The 17,230-nt window shown below is 40.4% G+C and overlaps 1 protein-coding gene across 2 annotated transcripts in view; it reads left to right on the top strand.

Annotated features, from left to right (window-relative positions):
• anos1b (anosmin 1b) overlaps positions 1–17,230 on the top strand; it is a 39,388-nt gene that overhangs the window by 17,075 nt on the left and 5,083 nt on the right. The window contains exons 3-9 of one of the 2 annotated variants that reach the window (XM_041039531.1): positions 5,405–5,467; positions 6,206–6,413; positions 6,767–6,951; positions 9,009–9,138; positions 12,245–12,338; positions 12,852–13,095; positions 16,273–16,411. In XM_041039531.1, the coding sequence (XP_040895465.1) occupies positions 5,405–5,467; positions 6,206–6,413; positions 6,767–6,951; positions 9,009–9,138; positions 12,245–12,338; positions 12,852–13,095; positions 16,273–16,411 (1,063 nt within the window). The remainder of the gene's footprint in view (positions 1–5,404; positions 5,468–6,205; positions 6,414–6,766; positions 6,952–9,008; positions 9,139–12,244; positions 12,339–12,851; positions 13,096–16,272; positions 16,412–17,230) is intronic. The other variant, XM_041039532.1, reaches the window with a different exon arrangement.

A 17,230-nucleotide genomic window follows, 5' to 3' on the forward strand; every position in this document is an offset into this window, starting at 1 on the left:
TCAGTTGTAAGCACAAAGGAAAGTACAGGAAACATTTAATATTTGAACTTTTGATGTTAAATTAAAAAAAAAAAAAGTTTATATTTGTCAAATTAAGGTTTCAAAAAAGTATTGCTGAATAAAAAAAGTAAACCAGAACTCAGGTATGGTAGAGGAACACCCTGCCCTCAGTGTTACACATACATTATGTACAGTATGTTGAACATATAAAATAAACTCTGAACAACTGATGACAAGCTGAACACATAAATTAACGTAAATAGTTTTTCATAGTGCACCCACTGAACTGTTAACGATGTTTGGAGAGTGAGCACATCTGGTGTGTGCCTGTCTTTCTTTGTCTCTCTCTCCCCTTTCCCTGGACCTGTTTCACTGTTTGTCTTTCATCTCCTCACTCCTTTTCAACTGACACTCACTTCTTTCCCCCCGCCATCCACTCCGAAACCACATCTCTTCTCCCCTCCCTCTCCCACTTCCCCCTCCACCCTCTCGCTGAGTGTGGCTGTCATCCCTCCATCGTGGCAGGTGAAGCCATAAAACAGCAGGAGAGGCCAGAAGAGGGCTGAGAGACGAGGTGTGTGTGTGTGTGATTAATTATTATACAGATATCTGAGGAGCTCTTCTGCAGACTGTGCGCACACATACAGACACATAGGCAGTCATTAATCTCACCTCTGTTGTTACAGTGTGTTGGTGTGTTAAGCAGTAACATCTCTGTCCTCTGACCTGTGCTGTGTCTACTGCTCTCTCTCTCACACACATAACTCATTGTGTCACCTTCAAGGCCAAAAGTGTCCGTTCGTCTCTCAGCTCCTCTTACACAAACACACTGCATGTACTTTTAAGTGATTTACAACATCCAAGTGATATTTGAGAGTGTAAGGTGTGTACCGCATACATACCACGAGTGTTTTCAGCTCAAATCCATTAGCCCCCCTCCCCTAGCCTTTCACTCCCTACTGTTCTATTGACTATGTACTACAGTAAGTGTGCAAATTCATCAGTTAAGTAAAACTTGTTAAATACTCTGTAACAAAGCAAAGTAAAAGTTTTGGATTAAAAATGTACAGTTTTACTAGTAAAGTATCAAACGTTACTGCCAAAGTGCTCCTGATAGTGTTATATTAATATATTATTGGACTATACTGATGGATTAACATGTGAGCAGTATTTAAATGTTTTATCTATTCACAGTGGATAATTATTAGTTACTTTATATACTGCTAATCCATTAATAATGGATCATACTTTGTAAAGTGATGTTATGTTTTGTAAAATGGAACACCCACACTCACTGAACACTTTATTAGGAACTGCACTGACACTCAGCAGAGCCTCTATTTGCTCTAAAAACAGTTTCAGTTCTTTCCAACATTCAACAAATGTTGGAAACATACTTTTGAGATTCTGCAGATTTGTCAGCTGCTCATTCAGGCTGCCATTCTCCTGTTCTAAGACATCCCAAAGGCGTTCTACTGGAATCAGATCTGGGGACTGGGGAGGCCTCTCCCCAGAGTTCACTGAACTCACTGTCATGTTCATGAAACCAGTTTGAGTTGGCTTTAACTTAATGACATGGTGCAGGTAGCCATTAGGATGAACATGGGCAGCAACAATACTCAGATAGGTTGTGGCATTTGAAAGATGATTGGTTGGTACTAAGGGGCCCAAAGTGAGCCAAGAAAACACATCCCCACATCATCACGCCAACACCAGCCTGGACTGTTGACACAAGGCAGGTTGGGTTCGTGGATCCATGTTGTTGATGCCTCTCACACCAGCAACGTGTTTCCAATCGCAGATCTGCAGCTTACTGGATGTATTTTGTTTGTCGCACCACCAGAGTTAAACTCGTGTTGTGTGTGAAAATCTCTGGAGATCAGCATTTTCAGAAATACTCAAACCAGTCATAGAGATCACATTTTTCCTCATTCTGACTTTTGATGTGAACTTTAACTGAAGCTTCTCACCTGTATCCGCATGATTAGGATAATAATTGCATAAAGAAGGAGGTGTACAGGTGTTCCTAATAAAAGTGTTTGAGTTAATATACTTATTTACAATACAACAAAATACAATTTAATTGCTGACCGTGATGGAAACTTGTCCTCAGGCTGTAAAACTAACCTAAAAATGTCAAAAGAAAATATATGTATAAAACAGCATGTAAAACGTTTACCTCATCAAAACATGGAAAACATCTGCATACACCTACACTGTCAGATAAATATCAGGGGTATACTGAGTGAAAGGAGTAAACTACACCTCCAGACTAGGTAAACACACAGCAGTGAACTTCTGCGGAGGTTTTAGCTGTGGAGGAGAAGAGGATAACCTTTGGGGAGCAGAGGAAGAAGGAGAGGAGGTGGGGAGGCCATGACAGAGAATTGAAGGGAGCTGTGGTAGAAGGAGAGATGAGGCAAGGAAGGAGGTAAAGGAAGGCAGCACAAAGACAAGATTAGAGGCCATGGAGGGGAAGAAGAGGAGTGATAATGTGAAGACGGCAGACAAAAAGAACAGAGGATTACAGACAGAGGGGTGGAAGGTGGAGGAAGAAGAGGGGAGGGTAAAGGACGAGGATAGGAATGAAAAATTAAACATGTCTGTAACAGATCAAAGTGGGAGTACAGGAGGAGAGGTGGGAGCACAGAGTGGGCTGGGTTTGGATGTAAGATGGACTGGGCCTTGGGAGTGCAGAAAAAGGCTGTGTGTGTGTGTGTGTGTAAGAGAGAGAGAGAAGAAAAGAGAGCTAGAGTAAGAGAGAGGCAGAAAGGTGTTTTTGGGGAGATTTTGACAACCTTAAGCTCAGCCCAGCACGTGGCTGAGTGAAGAGGCCCATGAGAGCTCCTAGAAGAAACATATCACACTCCAGGATCTGGTTACAATAGATTGTGTGTGTGTGTGTGTGTGTTTTCACACTTGCATTGGACTATCTCTGTGTCTCGTCATACCCAGACTCCTTGAGGAATGCATCATTAGCAAGCAGTGGAGAAAGAGAACACAGCTTGAAGTGATGCTTCTCTCAAAACCGTGTCGCTTTTTGGACAAAACATATGCTTCAGAGCTGGCTGTGAAAAGTTTCTAGTTTGCAATTTCATGGAGAATGAAGACTGTGGTCAGCTTGGATTCATGGCAGTATTAATGGCTTCAAATGTGACAAGTTTTCATGGCCAAAAGAAATATTAAAATGTACATAGAAACTTATGAAGCGCAAAACACACTGCTGTCCCTCCGTATAAGGATGTTCCATGCGGTCATAGTTTTGCTGTTTTAGCAATATTTTCAATACCAAGGACTGAGGCTGCTTGTGATGCCTAAAGCGGTTGGTGTATAGATGTCAAAACACCCACACCCATAGTTTCGTATGTAAGATCACACTCTGTACATTAAGCCACGTTTAGCTGACCTGAAAAGGAACAAATTGATCACTTTCCCTACTGAGTCTTGCAAATCCGATCTTCTGAACTCTGACTTCTTCTTTTGTTTATGCTGCAAATGACAATTAACACACATCAAACTTTAGTTTTGAGGATAATTTAATCATAACCCACTAATAATAATTTACTCATCAAGAACTTGGGCTGTAACTATCAATTGTTTTTTATTATTGGTTAATCTGCTGATTATTTCTTCATCTAATCACTTCATTGTTTTGTCTATAAAATGTCAGAATATACTGTACCCACAGTCTGAAACCCAAAGATACTCAGTTGACTGTTATAAGTGACAAAAGCATCAAATCCTCACCTTTGAGAAGCTGGTAACTTAATTTTTGACCAAAAAATGCTTCAAACAAAAGTTTCAAATTAGTTGCAGTTTAATTTTCTGTCGAATAATTGACTAAGTTTGACTAAACTTTGCAGCTTTAATAGAACACTTGAACATGAACACTTTACAGAATATAACTGTAGGCATGTCCATGTTTGTTCTCTGTGCAGGAGCAAAGTACAGACTTGTAGACACATTTCAAGCCTGCAGGACACAAGTGTTTAACTCTCAGAAGACAGATTTTGGGTGGAGTATCATTTTAAGCAAACCCAAACTTTTTCTTCCATGACTTAAATGAAATGAACCGACTGCACAACATTAAACAGCTATCACGCTACACGCTGAGACTCCATCTTATGTCCCACAGGTTAAGAAACCATCGCATGTGGCTTCATTGGCTTTGGTTTGTTGATGCTTTATGAATCCCAGTTACAAGTTGCTATGCAGTGTTTGCCCTGTGTTTTACATACATGAAATGTTTACATAGCCTTTAATGCCGTGCTGAAGTGTGATGATAATCCTAAATGCCCACACAGTTGTCATTTTAAAAATACAGTCATCAGTCTGAAAATGAACCTAAATCAATCCTGAGGTTTTGGGAATGGCGTTTTCATCCATCAACAGTAGCCTTTTTTTTTGTATGAAGATGATGTTTTTATGGCTTTTTGTTGATTCTGTTTGTTCCCCTGGAATCAGTGAGATGGAATAAATTGGAGGAGTGATTGAAGCCAGGCACACAGGGGAGCTGAGGGAGACAGACGGACAGAGAGAGAGGGGGGAGGGGGAAGGAGGTTGGGGGTGAAACCGCAGTTTTTATATGTTGTCTGGTTTTAATTTGGTAAGAGCCATCACTCACCAGTTCACTGAGGTGGCAAACCAGATGAGTATGTGCATGTGTGAGCATTAAGCGTGTGTGTGTTTTGTGTGTTACCTACCTGCTTAAACTCTCACAGCTTTCCCAACAAATGCTAAAACCCTCTGACACATTGTCATTTATCCTGGTTCTTACCATTTTTCCGTCTTGTATTTCTTCAAACCTCAGCTTTTAAAAGAACAGTTATACATTTTGGGAAATACACTTCTATTTTTGCTTTCTGGCATGCAGCTAGATGAGAAGATTGAGACCATTCAAATAAGTGTCCATTAAATATAAGGCTACAGTCAGTAGCAGGTTAGCTTAGAACAAAAACTGGGAACAAAGGCAAACAGCTAGTCTGATGCTGTCCACAGATTACAAAATCCGCCTACTAGCACATTGACATTTTGTCGACAAAACGATTAATGGAGAAAATAATCATCATATTAATAGGTGATGGAAACAGTCGTTGGTTGCAACCCTATTGTGTAAGCCTGTAGGGCTGTAATTTGCTGCTCCAAGCCAAGAAGCAGTCCAGCACATATTGCCCTGTAAAACGGCAAATTACTTCAGTCTTTGAACAAATTAAACAAACCAGATATAAAGCGTTAATTGTTGGGGAGCTTTTTGAGGGGCTTGTAGGTGGATTTTTTTTTAACTCTGATGGAGCCAGGGTAGCTGTTTTGCCCGTTCCTGTGTAAATTGTGAAACTCTTACTTCATTGTTCCTGAAGCCTCAATTTTCTTTTTCTTTCTTTCTGTTTGTGTGTTCATGGTGTAGTGCCTTCAGCCATGCAGAGAACTGTGGGAAACCAGGAAGGTGCTGTCTCCAAAATCCTGTGAGGTAAGATAGACAGTGTGTGTTTGTGTGTATGTGTGTGTAAGTCACAACACCCTTGGTGGTAGTGTCACTTCTGCACTAGAAACATGCTTTTATTGGCACTGCAAGGCTCAGTTTTGAGACTGTGTGAGTTCCATGAAAGAGCATTCCTGTGTGTGTTTATGCACAGTTATGAATGGGTGCTATGGATAACATGTTTGTGGGCTTTAGACTGTATACATGTAAGAGTGTGTAACAGTGTTGTGCATCTTTTTGTGTGTGTGTGTGTGTGTGTGTGTGTGTGTGTGTGTGTGTGTGTGTGTGTGTGTGTGTGTGTGTGTGTGTGTGTGTGTGTGTGTGTGTGTGTGTGTGTGGCCCTAAATGATTATTTGCAGAGCCAGTTGCTGTGGTTTTCTGAAAGATTAGTTTTTCGTCACAATAGCTGAAGCATGTTACTGGTTGGATGGCTGACCGGCTGGCTGGTTAGAACCTCAGGGTAATTCAGATCTATTAGCTAAAACTTGTGTTTGCATTTTGCTACTCTGCAGCCATGTGCACAGAAACAGAAAAACAGACATGCACCCCCTTTCAGATCAGATCTCAAAGAGTCAGTAGGATTGTACCAAAGGAAACACTTTCACCTCTGCTGTGTGTTTTTCTGCTCCACATGTGTGTGTTTATGTTTGTTACATATCATTTCCGTTGTGGGTCAACTGTAATATTAATAATAATAATAGTTCCCCTGTGCCCTCTCTCTCTTAGAAGCAGACAGAGTGTGTGACGAGCAGGGAGTTTCTGGCTTCTCTGAGGTTGTCTCGCCAGGGTGACTGTTCCCCGCCTCAGCGAGCTACCGGATTCGCTGCAGCTTGCGTGGAGAGCTGCTCGTCAGATGAGCATTGTCCCTCCCCGAGAAAGTGCTGTTCCAATGGCTGTGGACACACTTGTCAAGCTCCAGCCAATCTATTCAAAGGTAAATGCTCTATGAGCTGGTCGGGGCTTGTTTGTAATAGTGTGACGGGTTTTAACTGAGATCATCTTCAAAGAGTTTGTGATTGTCTCAGTGGGCATGGCATTTGGCAAATTCCTGATGATGATGACGCCCATGCTTTTCACTCCTAGCACACACATATATTGTTGTTTCTTTGGGTTAGATGCACTTCCAGCTTTGATGGCATCTAGCTCTTTGTTTTGGTAAAAGGTGTCTGCCAAATGAAGCATTGTAATTTAATGTAATAAAGATCCTTAAATAATAGCCATGGAAATAGACAGGAACATGATCTGCTTCAGACACCTAACGTCGTTGTTTTTGTTTTGTCCCGGTAGGTGTTCCCCTGAAGCCTCGCAGAGAGATGAGCTTTGTGGAGGATTCAGAGGGTCATGTGAAGGTGGCGTGGGTGTCAAAGTTCAATGTCAGCGTGGAGCCCGTCATTTACATGCTTCAGTCTCGCTGGAATATAGGCATCCATCCCAGTGAAGACCATGCCACTCCATGGACCACTGTTACCATGGTAACTTAACCGGCAGCCTCTCACCTTCCATTTCTGTTTTTTTTTTGAGGATTAGAAGGTTTGAGATAGTCTAATTATAAAGATTTATTAAGTTTTGTGAGACATCTTTTCACTTTTGAAGAGATAGACTATCATCCTGTTACTGTCACCCTCTCTGCATTATTGAGGGATATAAGCTGGAGGCTGATAGCTGGGAGTTGATTCTAACTAGGCAACTACAACTACAACAAGTCGCAGAGTGACTGAAGCTATAAAAATGGTTCCCGATGCCTTTAACAGTGGAGCAACACCACAAAGTTTGTAACATATCTTTACCTCATAACTCTCAATTTTCCTTGAATGATGAAACTTCTCAGCTATGGAGATGGATGTTAGACTCTGTTTCCACCTCATCAGTCTGCTGCCTTGCTGTCTAAACCTCTCCACCCCAGCCAGTCTCCCATTCTGCCAGGGTAAACCGTCTGTGCGTGAGTGTGTGTGTGTAAGTGAGTGTGTGTGTGTGCACTGTACGTCCATGTGTGTGTGTGCCTGTGTGAGGTTAGGTAAATAAGCAGAGCTTAAAAAGGAACCACAGGCAGCCACAGTCGTTCCACCGGCTGACTCTGAATGACTGAATGCTCATTATGGACTTAAATAGATGGCAGCTCGTGTCTGCGTGTGTGTATGTGTGTCTGAGATTGTGGATGAGTAGATTTTAAGCAGCGATTACATTTGCTCTGTCATGGAGACAAAACATGTGAATCTTTCTTTCAACCATAATTTGGGCAAATCATTTAATTTCACTATTATCAGATGGAATTCCAGCTGCATTCATCTGACTTTCCAGCTCATTAACTTGTGAAACTTATATGTTTAAAAGTACACAGGGGTCTGTCATGTATTTGAAAGAAGATATATATGATGGATTTGTGAGAGATGACAGAGTATGTGTGATATGTGCACACTACCAGATTATTATGTACACTACCAATACAACTAATGCAATCTAACACTCCTAGACAAACAGGTTGTAGGGCAGACACACCAAAGAACTTACACTGTTTGATAAAATAAATAAATAAATAAATAAATAAAGGCAAAAGTCAGACAATGATCTGCATTCTGCAGTTATAGCTTCAAGTAAATTAAATTTAACATCCTTGTCAGACATCAAATTTTATAACAGTCCTGCTATAAATCTTCCCTTCATAAAGGTCACAGTGTTTTAGAGATGTGTTGATTCAACTGTATGGTAATTTTGGATCATGTAGTTTGTGGTGTTGTAAAATTGTATTGCATTATACAGAGAGCTACCTCTGTTATTTAGCATACCCTTACTGATATACATGGGGTGGACTAAACAATAGAAACACTTATAGCCAAAGTGTAAAAACACAGCATTGTGGTGTTACAGGTGCTGGACTATTTCTTGGTGACTGCTTCCAGATAAGAAGTATTCTGGTACACTTGTACACTTGTATGGTTTAGACGAACAAGATGTAATGTGTTACTTAGTGAGCTTTAGAGATGCAGGTAGGTGATTTTGTTACCATTAGACAGAGCCAGGTGAACTGTTTCCTCCTGTTTCTAGTCTTAATGCTAAGCTAAGAAAACCAGGTGCTGTCTGTGACCAGGGAAGATATAAAGTGAATGCAAGAAAGTGAATCAGAGTATTCCCTAAAATGCTATAAAAAAGAGTTCCTTTAAATATTAAGAGTTCATTTGCTCTTTGGGGAAAATACCTGTGTATAAACATGCTTTAGTCTTTAGAAGTTAGATCCTTCTGTCACTTAAAGATCGATATTTTCTGTCTATCTTGTCCTCAAAGATGTTATATATTCACAAATATATATATATATATATATATATATATCCACCTTTGTTGTACTATTTGTTTTTGAATTTTTAAAGCGCCATTATATATTTTTGTTTTATTTTTAAATCTCTTCTGAGTTATAACTGTGAGTTTTTATCTTTTAGTTGAAGGAATATGATCAGACTGTATAAAGTTTTGAACAAGAAGTCTTTTTCTGTCATGCACCCATCCATTGTTTTATGTGATGTGTTTGTATTTTTAGACCCTCTCTGAAGATGTGCTTCTGTCAGATCTGAGACCTCAGCGCTGGTATCAGTTCAGAGTAGCAGCCATCAACAGTCATGGCAGCAGAGGCTTCACAACACCAAGTAAACACTACATCTCCAGTAAAGGTAATACAAACACACTCAGAACTCATACTCTGCTTCTCTGAAGAGAGCTGTCATGAGTGTCCCACAGAGGGCGACGATTCCTCCTGCATCTTTCCTAATCTTTCTGTGAGTTTTGATATTCTGTCATGAGACACTGGGCAAAACACAGATTCTTGTGTTCCATTTGTGTCATTAAACGAGAGATGTTACACCTCTCTGAGGAAACGTCCTAAACTCAGGAACATTTCCCTTCCTCTGCTTCCCTGTTCTTTCTCTCTCTTTCACTCAGAGTTGATGGATAAGGTACACACAGCAGGAAAATTATCAGGCAGTCCATAAAACACAGACAGGAAACAGAGTATACACACAACTGCACATTGCACCTATTCACACATACTGTACAGACACACATATACACATACATACATACATACATACATACATACTCATTCAGTTGGTGTAGTGCCAGAGTAAAATCCCTAGTGCTGGACCGTGAGACAGGGTGAAAGTGAGAGTAAGACGGTCAGAAACACACACACACGCACGCACGCACATACACTCAAACACACACACACACACACACACACACACACACACACACACACACACACTGTAGGAGGTCCATGCTCTAATGGTTAGCAGATTTTGGTCATATTGGTATTTGGCTAGCCAGGATTGGCTAGTGATATGAATCCCCTGCCAGGATTGGCTAGAACATGTTTGTATGTGAATAATGACTTTAGACTGGACCCAGCATTGGAAAAAGGTCCTTTATCAGTTGAACGCTTATAGAGGACTATGAAGAGGTGTCTGAGATAGCATTTTCCACTGCCATCAACAAAACACCAATTCAATTTATGCCTCCAGTAGAGTTTTATAAACATTACAACCTGTGCCTTGGCACACTGAACCTTTTCTGGCAGCTTCTGGTGGCCCATCAGCACATTAAGGGAATAGTTGGACATTTGGAAAATATGCTTACGGACTTTCTTGCTGAGCGTTAGATGAGGAGATCAATACCACTCTCATTTGTGTCTGTTATAAAGCTCAAATTATGGTCCTCTGGGTTGCATGTAAGTGAATGTAAGATGTGTTGTCTGGAAACATTTGCATGTGTGTTTCTCCTATACTTGTATGGACTAAGGGTCTAATGTACGTGTCCACTATGAGGAAGTGTAACATAGCAAACCATAATGTAAAGAAAAAGTAGAAGAAATCAGAAAGTTTGAAAGAATTTGGATTTATCAACTTAACGGATGACACAATGGCAAGATGGGCTACGATATTCAGAAACTTGAAGAAATTTTCCTGTGCTCTACTAGAGGCACCATACAGGAATGTGAAACCAAACTCTATTGGACAAAATGGAAAAAAAAACTTCCCAACAGGACGTTGGATGAAAAAAATCAGCTTGCTTGACACTGGGGTCTGTAGTACATGTTCGTGAGATTTTGGCTGCACGCTCCTCTGCGACCCTTCTATGCTTAGGTTTGCAGAAGCATAATTCTAGATTAAACCTGTAGCCAGCAGCCGATTAGCTTAGTTTTGCATAAAAAGCAATGTATGAGAACAACTATGAGGGGTTATGTACGGGAGGAGTAACTTCCAGAACAGAAAATGGATTGAGCTTCAGGGGCTAGCTGTTTCCCTGTTTCCTGTCTTTATACTGAGCTAAGCTAACCAGCTACCAGTGAAGGCTTCAGGTAGTTACTGCTTCTAGCCAAGAAACTGTCCTGCACATATCCTGCCCCTAAAAATCAATTGTACTAATCACAGTTGTGTGTTTTTTTATATTAAGCTAAGCTAACTGGCTGCTTTTTACATGTGAGTTGTATCAGTCTTCTCATCTAACTCTCTGGAACAAAGCAAATGCATGTATACCCCGAAATGTTTAGGTACGGCTTAAGGACATGGTGTGTGCATATGAGTATGTGCACTCGTATATGTACTTCAGGTGCCTGGGTTAAAGGTTAAAGACACACACTTAAACATTTCAAATACCATCTGACGGCGGTCAGAGTCTTGTGTTTCCAGTTCATTAGTCTGATTAGTCAGGGGCTGTAGGTCAGGGGTCACAAATGAGGAAGCTAGCAGATGTCAAGATGGTTGAGGTTCCTAACCAGGGAGAGAATTTGTATTTGAAAACTCCTTTTCCTGTTCATTCAGATATTAGGGTTGCACAGGACCTGCCAGAAGTAATTACAAGGGAATGTCTGGATCGGAAAACCCATCTTGATGTCTTCATCTCTTGAAACAATGGACTGAAATCTAGCTGATTAAGGGAGAAACACGGAGTGAAAATGGCCTCAGAGAGGAGTGTGTGTTTCGGTTCTGATCTGGTTTACTGCTGGCTCTGAGAGACGCACTGCTTATTCCAAAGAGACGCCGCACACACGAACAGGCCAGATCTTGAAGCCCTAATATGTTAATATGCCCTAACTTTGATCTCTATATCTGGGTCAGCCAAGCACAGCCCAGGGCTTGTGGGAGGCTTGCCATGGGGGATGTAGTTCTAATCAGATACATTTTGTAGTTTTAATCAAATACAGGATTGGGATTTGTGGCTCTAATGACATACAGAGCCAGTGTTGAAAGAGCAGCAACCTCAGGATTTCATTTTGTGGGCAAACAGTGACTAGTGGTGGTCGCCTTTGGTCTGTGTTGTGGTAGCTACTGAAAGGGCAGCTTCAGGCTTCTCCAGTATCACTCACCTTTGATGCTGTAAATCTAATTGGCTTTGTAGACTTGAATGAGACCAAGAGGAAATTAGCCTTTCCCCCCAATATTGGTTTATTTATTTTACTCTGGAACATATTAAACATCAAATTATTAGACAATTCAGTCAAGCTGGTGAACGGCCTCTGCTTGCAAGCAAACAGCACCAATTATTTGTCAATGGATAGGGCTGTATGATTCTTCAAAATGATGATTTAACAGAAGGTTTAAGCCTGTGACTGTTGATTTCTGTGGCAGGCAGACAACAAATCTGATATTCTCAGTCGTCTGAAAGAGCTCGAACGAGAATGTGTCCTTGTCATGATACTGGCAGTGGTAATTATTTTTATTTTATGATAATTTCTGCCTCAGCTCTCTGACTACTTGTTTCTCCATTTATCTCTTTCTGCAGATCCCTCCCCTCCAGAACCTCCAGTAAATATCAGAGTGAGCAACCAGACTTTAGAGTGGATGAGTTCACAACCAGGGTCCCAATTCACAGAAAGGTATCTCAATAAATGAAAGATGTTTAAACAGATTAATCTGTTTGTTTTTTTTTTTGCCGGGTTAGTTGCTATGCATCTTTTCAGTACTGCCGGCTGCCGTTGCGGGCAATCAGTCATAAATTGTGGTCAGATGCATAGACATTCCTTGTCTGATTGTGTCACTGCATGCAAATTACAGTTCATCCTTGTTCAATCATATACTGCAGCATCTTTTCTGTGTGTGCGCTGTAATGCAAAAGAAGGTCATATAAAGTTCAGACCATGTCTTGGATCAGCAACGATATTCCAATAAAACATTTAATAGCAGAGATGAGGACTTAAATTGCAGCTTATGTTCAACATGATGATATAAAATGTCTGCGGCTGTACTGTACATATATAGAGTAAACAGAAGATTGAAAACAACACCGAACAGGAGAAACAAGTATTACATCTATTTTCCTGCCGCTCACTTTGTGAATTTGTTTACATTCAGGTTGTGATGTTGTTTGACGTCCTTGTTTCTGCCTTTAGGACAAGAGGAAGTGGGGTCACAGTGGCGGTCTTATTACGCTGGGAGCCCCCCAGAGAGGGAGACCTGCCGGTCCACAACTACAGAGTCACCTGGATGTCTCGACATATACACACAGTGCATAAACACACACACACTTTACATGGACACACACGTGCAGTTCACAACAACATGCACACACAGCCTACACACCCGCGCACATCAGAACAGGGTAAAAAGGGGAGCAACAGCAGAGTGACAAAGGGGGTAAGCAAACTTTCTATGTACTTACTTACACTACTGTAAACCTAATTTTAACCTTAAAGGAATGTTTCAACATTTTGGGAAATAGTCTCATTCACTGTCTGTATGATAAGTATAAAGCCATGAACAGGAGATGGTTAAATTAGCTTGAAGACAAGGAGCTGGTGGAAACAGCTAACGTGGCTCAATCCAAAGGTAAAAAGCAAACTATCATTTGTACAAAAAGTGAAGTAAACACTAAAACCTTTTTTTAACCTTAAAACTGCCCTTTGAAGTGAGTGTCAGACAAAATGTCTCTACTTTTGAAACAAACCCCTCAGTTTGTAGGTTTAATTTCAGATTAGTCCTTACAAAGACTGAATTAAACAAGCACACACACACACACACCATAACAAGATCTATAGCTGCACCTGAGAAATTTTACTAGGCCTGTAAACACATGCACGTCACACAAACGCCTGCGTGCATCCCTTGTTGGATTCTGCTTGTGATTACTGCAGTGGTTTTACAGGCCTCTGCAGTGCTCTAGTCCAGGTTCAGTAAACAGTTACTGTGGTGGTGTAAATTGGAATACTCATTTAACATGATCATAGCATCTTTTTTTTATGTTTGAGCTACAGCATTACACAAGTAAACAAGAAACAAAACCCCCCAACCCTTGAGCAGCTGGAACTCCCATTTTACACTCCTTTCCTTTAGTTCTTAATATTAGACATTAAATGATTGCTTCAAATTAAAGAGTGCTCTGGTGAACCACCTGTGTCCAATAAAAAAATCCTCCAAATGTGAATTAGATGGAGACATAGAGGAACTACCCAGATGTTTTAATTAAGTATGTGGATTTATATATTGAGCAAAAATGAGGTGATGAAAAAAAAACATGGTCTAGCTGTTCTGTGGAATTGTTGAACTTGCAGGCTACATAAAACCTACATGCCACTAACACTGATTAAACTTTTTAAAGGTAATTTTGGTTTTGTAGATGTGGTTTTATAATGTTACATGCTGATTCCTTTACCAAAATCATTTTTGACATGTGCAGTATTTTAGATCTGGTTTTGACATATTCACCCTTAAATTGCTGTTTGGCACGCTTTCCCATTACTGAGGTCTTTTGCAGACTTCTTGTGCATATGTTCCTTGTGGATCTGAAAATGCAATATTGTCCTCAGACGGACACGCCATTATCTTCATGGGACATAACTTTGTTAAACTGCTATGACAACATGTAGGCCTGCCTTTACAGCACTGGAATGACACGGCAACTTAGCCATTTAGACTGACAACAGAAAGAAGCAGCTTTAATGTGTTTAACTCAAGTCAAAGCATCTGGGGAATGTCCTGACAATATGCTATGTCTCTACAGCACAAGGGCATCTTTGAGTGAGTGAATCAGTTATCATGGTTGTAAATATCTGTGTAAAGGAAGAGTAGCATGACTGATGCCAGCACAACGTGTACATGTGGCATGAAGCATGGGATCAATCGAGTGATGAGATCTGAGGCTATTTTGCAGAGTAATAGAGTGAATCATTGCTGTCTCCTTGTTGCTAAGCTCAAAAAGTAGCTTCTAAATTCTTTAGAAATACAACAGATTTCTCAGTGCTTTTGAAATTACATTTAATACACCAATAACAGTCAAGAGGGAGGATTTTGCTATCCTGATTATAGGTGTGATGATGATGCTCATAATGCAGCTAAGTCCAGTCAGCAGCACCAAAACACCTATAATCACATCCTGTAAACAACACAAACAGATATTACAGCTTTGACAGTTATGACTGCCTCTGTAGTGAATATTTTTTTCTCCAAATGTTTTAAATAGTAAACAAGCCAAATAATGGATGATGAAAGCATTCTTTGCATAGGATCCTTCAGCTTGGGATCTGCTTAGCTTTAAAGTGAGAATTCATTTCAAGACGAGAAAAAAAATTAAAAACATAAACACAAGAGTTTTAAGATTTTGATGCAAGTACGCGCATATGGGCCTAGCTATCCTAAATAGTAACGGCGATCCCAGACGGAGCCTGGTGGAGCCATTTATCTGTAGTCTGGTCCTCTGTTCTGCTTGGCTGGGAGGCCTGGAATTTAAATGAGGCCCCCTAACTAGTGTTTCCTACTTGCAGCTGCATCTAGACACACACAGAGACAGCAGCATCACAACAGGTAGTTAGGAATTAGAATAACATTGTTACATTGTGCAAACTAGCTTTCATATCATGCAAAGCATTGATATTTTATTATTCTCCATTAGCACACGATGATGTGTTCCATTGGTGCGTATAAAACCTATATCCTGTCAATCAGGAATTTATGCAGGACTGGAGGGATATAGCATTAAACCTAAAGTAACAGAGGAAATTGGAGGAAGTATTCAAACATGGAAAAACATCTGCTGAATCAGTGCTTTTAAATATACATCAGTTTCTAACATATAATGTCCACTGACATTGTGCACCAAAATAGAAAACCAGGCTCCTCTCTCACACACACACACATATGCACGCATACAGCTGTACAGGCCATATGTTTTGTCTATCTTTGGGGTAATGGAAATACTTCTACCCCATTTTGTCTGCAGGTCACGAAGAAACTGCTTTTAACTTGCTTTTGTCTCATTCAGTCTTAAGTATAGGCACATATAGAACCACACACACTCACACATACACACACACAGTCTTGTTATCATCCAAGCATCTCTTTGTTGTGACTAGCTCAAGTCCACACAGACAGACAGGCCTGACTGACTAAGAGCCTGTTAATGAGCTGTCAGTCAAACAACAGGCTAATGCAGAACAGGTCTGGACTGTCAGTCACAAAGTGGGGCACACACAACACTTAGAATGATGATGATGATGATGATGAAGTTCATGATTGTAGTGAGGATGATAAAGATGGTAATGATGGTGGTGACTGGTGATCCTAATGATGTAACAATGATATTAGTCTTTCTTGTGCATTATCTGCTTTAGACCAGCAGTGAGTCATTTAATTTAGGAACTTTTATACACAAATCCATCAGCGTAACCTAGTAGTCATTTTGTAGAATTTCTTTAAGACTCTTATCAAACTCTGGCAAGTAAAGGTGCATTAGTACAGACTGAGACGTAGCTAAGGTCCAAAAAGCTAAGAAAACTCCTGTTTCTCTTAACCATGTTCTCATTTTATTATGTGTTACAGGCGCAGTGTGAGTTGTGGCTGCAGGGTCTGCTGCCTGCCACTTCCTACTTTGTGTCTGTCCAGACAGTAGCCTTCTGGGGTCAGAAGAGGCTGAAGAGTCCCAGAGCTCAAATTGTGTTCACTACAATAACTCATACAGGTAAGCAAACAAAGCTTCTTCCTTATCAGGCTGTGTGGTACAATCTAAAACTGATATCATGTTATATTTTGCGTATTTCAAAATGTCAATGAATATTAATGTGTGTAATTTCCTTGTATTTTCTGTAGACCTACATTGCTCTGTTAGTAATTGTTGTTTTTCTTTACAGTGATTGTGGACAGAGTTTTATATGGGGTGCAAGTTACTGTAAGAGTCTGAGTGTGTATGGCTGCAGGTTGCACCAGTTTCTCTTAGCAGCTGCAGGTCATTTTACGGAGTAATTATTTTGGGTGTAAAATTTGTGGTTTATTATTACATGTCATGAATCCAGTGTTTTCACCACTGCCTGACAGTCATCTCTCTCAACAGTTTGGATGAGCATCATGTCTTTTCATACTGTAGATGAGAGTCTGGTGTAAGGTTACCTAGAAATGCAGTAAGAGGCACGAAATATCCAGTAGGTTTTGTACATTTTTGTCTTGCAGGAATAAACATTAAGGACTATAATGGTAAGAGATACTCAGCAAACCCAGGCAATCCTGGCAAGGCAGTGCAGGCTGTAGCTGTACAGTTTGTGTTACTGTGGTTTAACAATGCAGTCACCTTAGGACTCCCTTAGCAACTCTACCCCAAATAGAGACTCACTTACTCAAGTGCACAGTTTTGAACATTTCATTAACTTGTCATGCCATTAGGAAATACTTTATGCATAGTCTGCAGCCACCATTTGTTAACAGAGCCATACATTATTCAGTTAATGATTTTCCTGTTAGTTCAGAGCTGCTGCATTTGCTGAATGTCAGCATATTCTGTCTACCT

This window comes from Toxotes jaculatrix, chromosome 6 (genome assembly GCF_017976425.1).
Source record: "Toxotes jaculatrix isolate fToxJac2 chromosome 6, fToxJac2.pri, whole genome shotgun sequence".
NCBI lineage: Eukaryota > Metazoa > Chordata > Actinopteri > Toxotidae > Toxotes > Toxotes jaculatrix.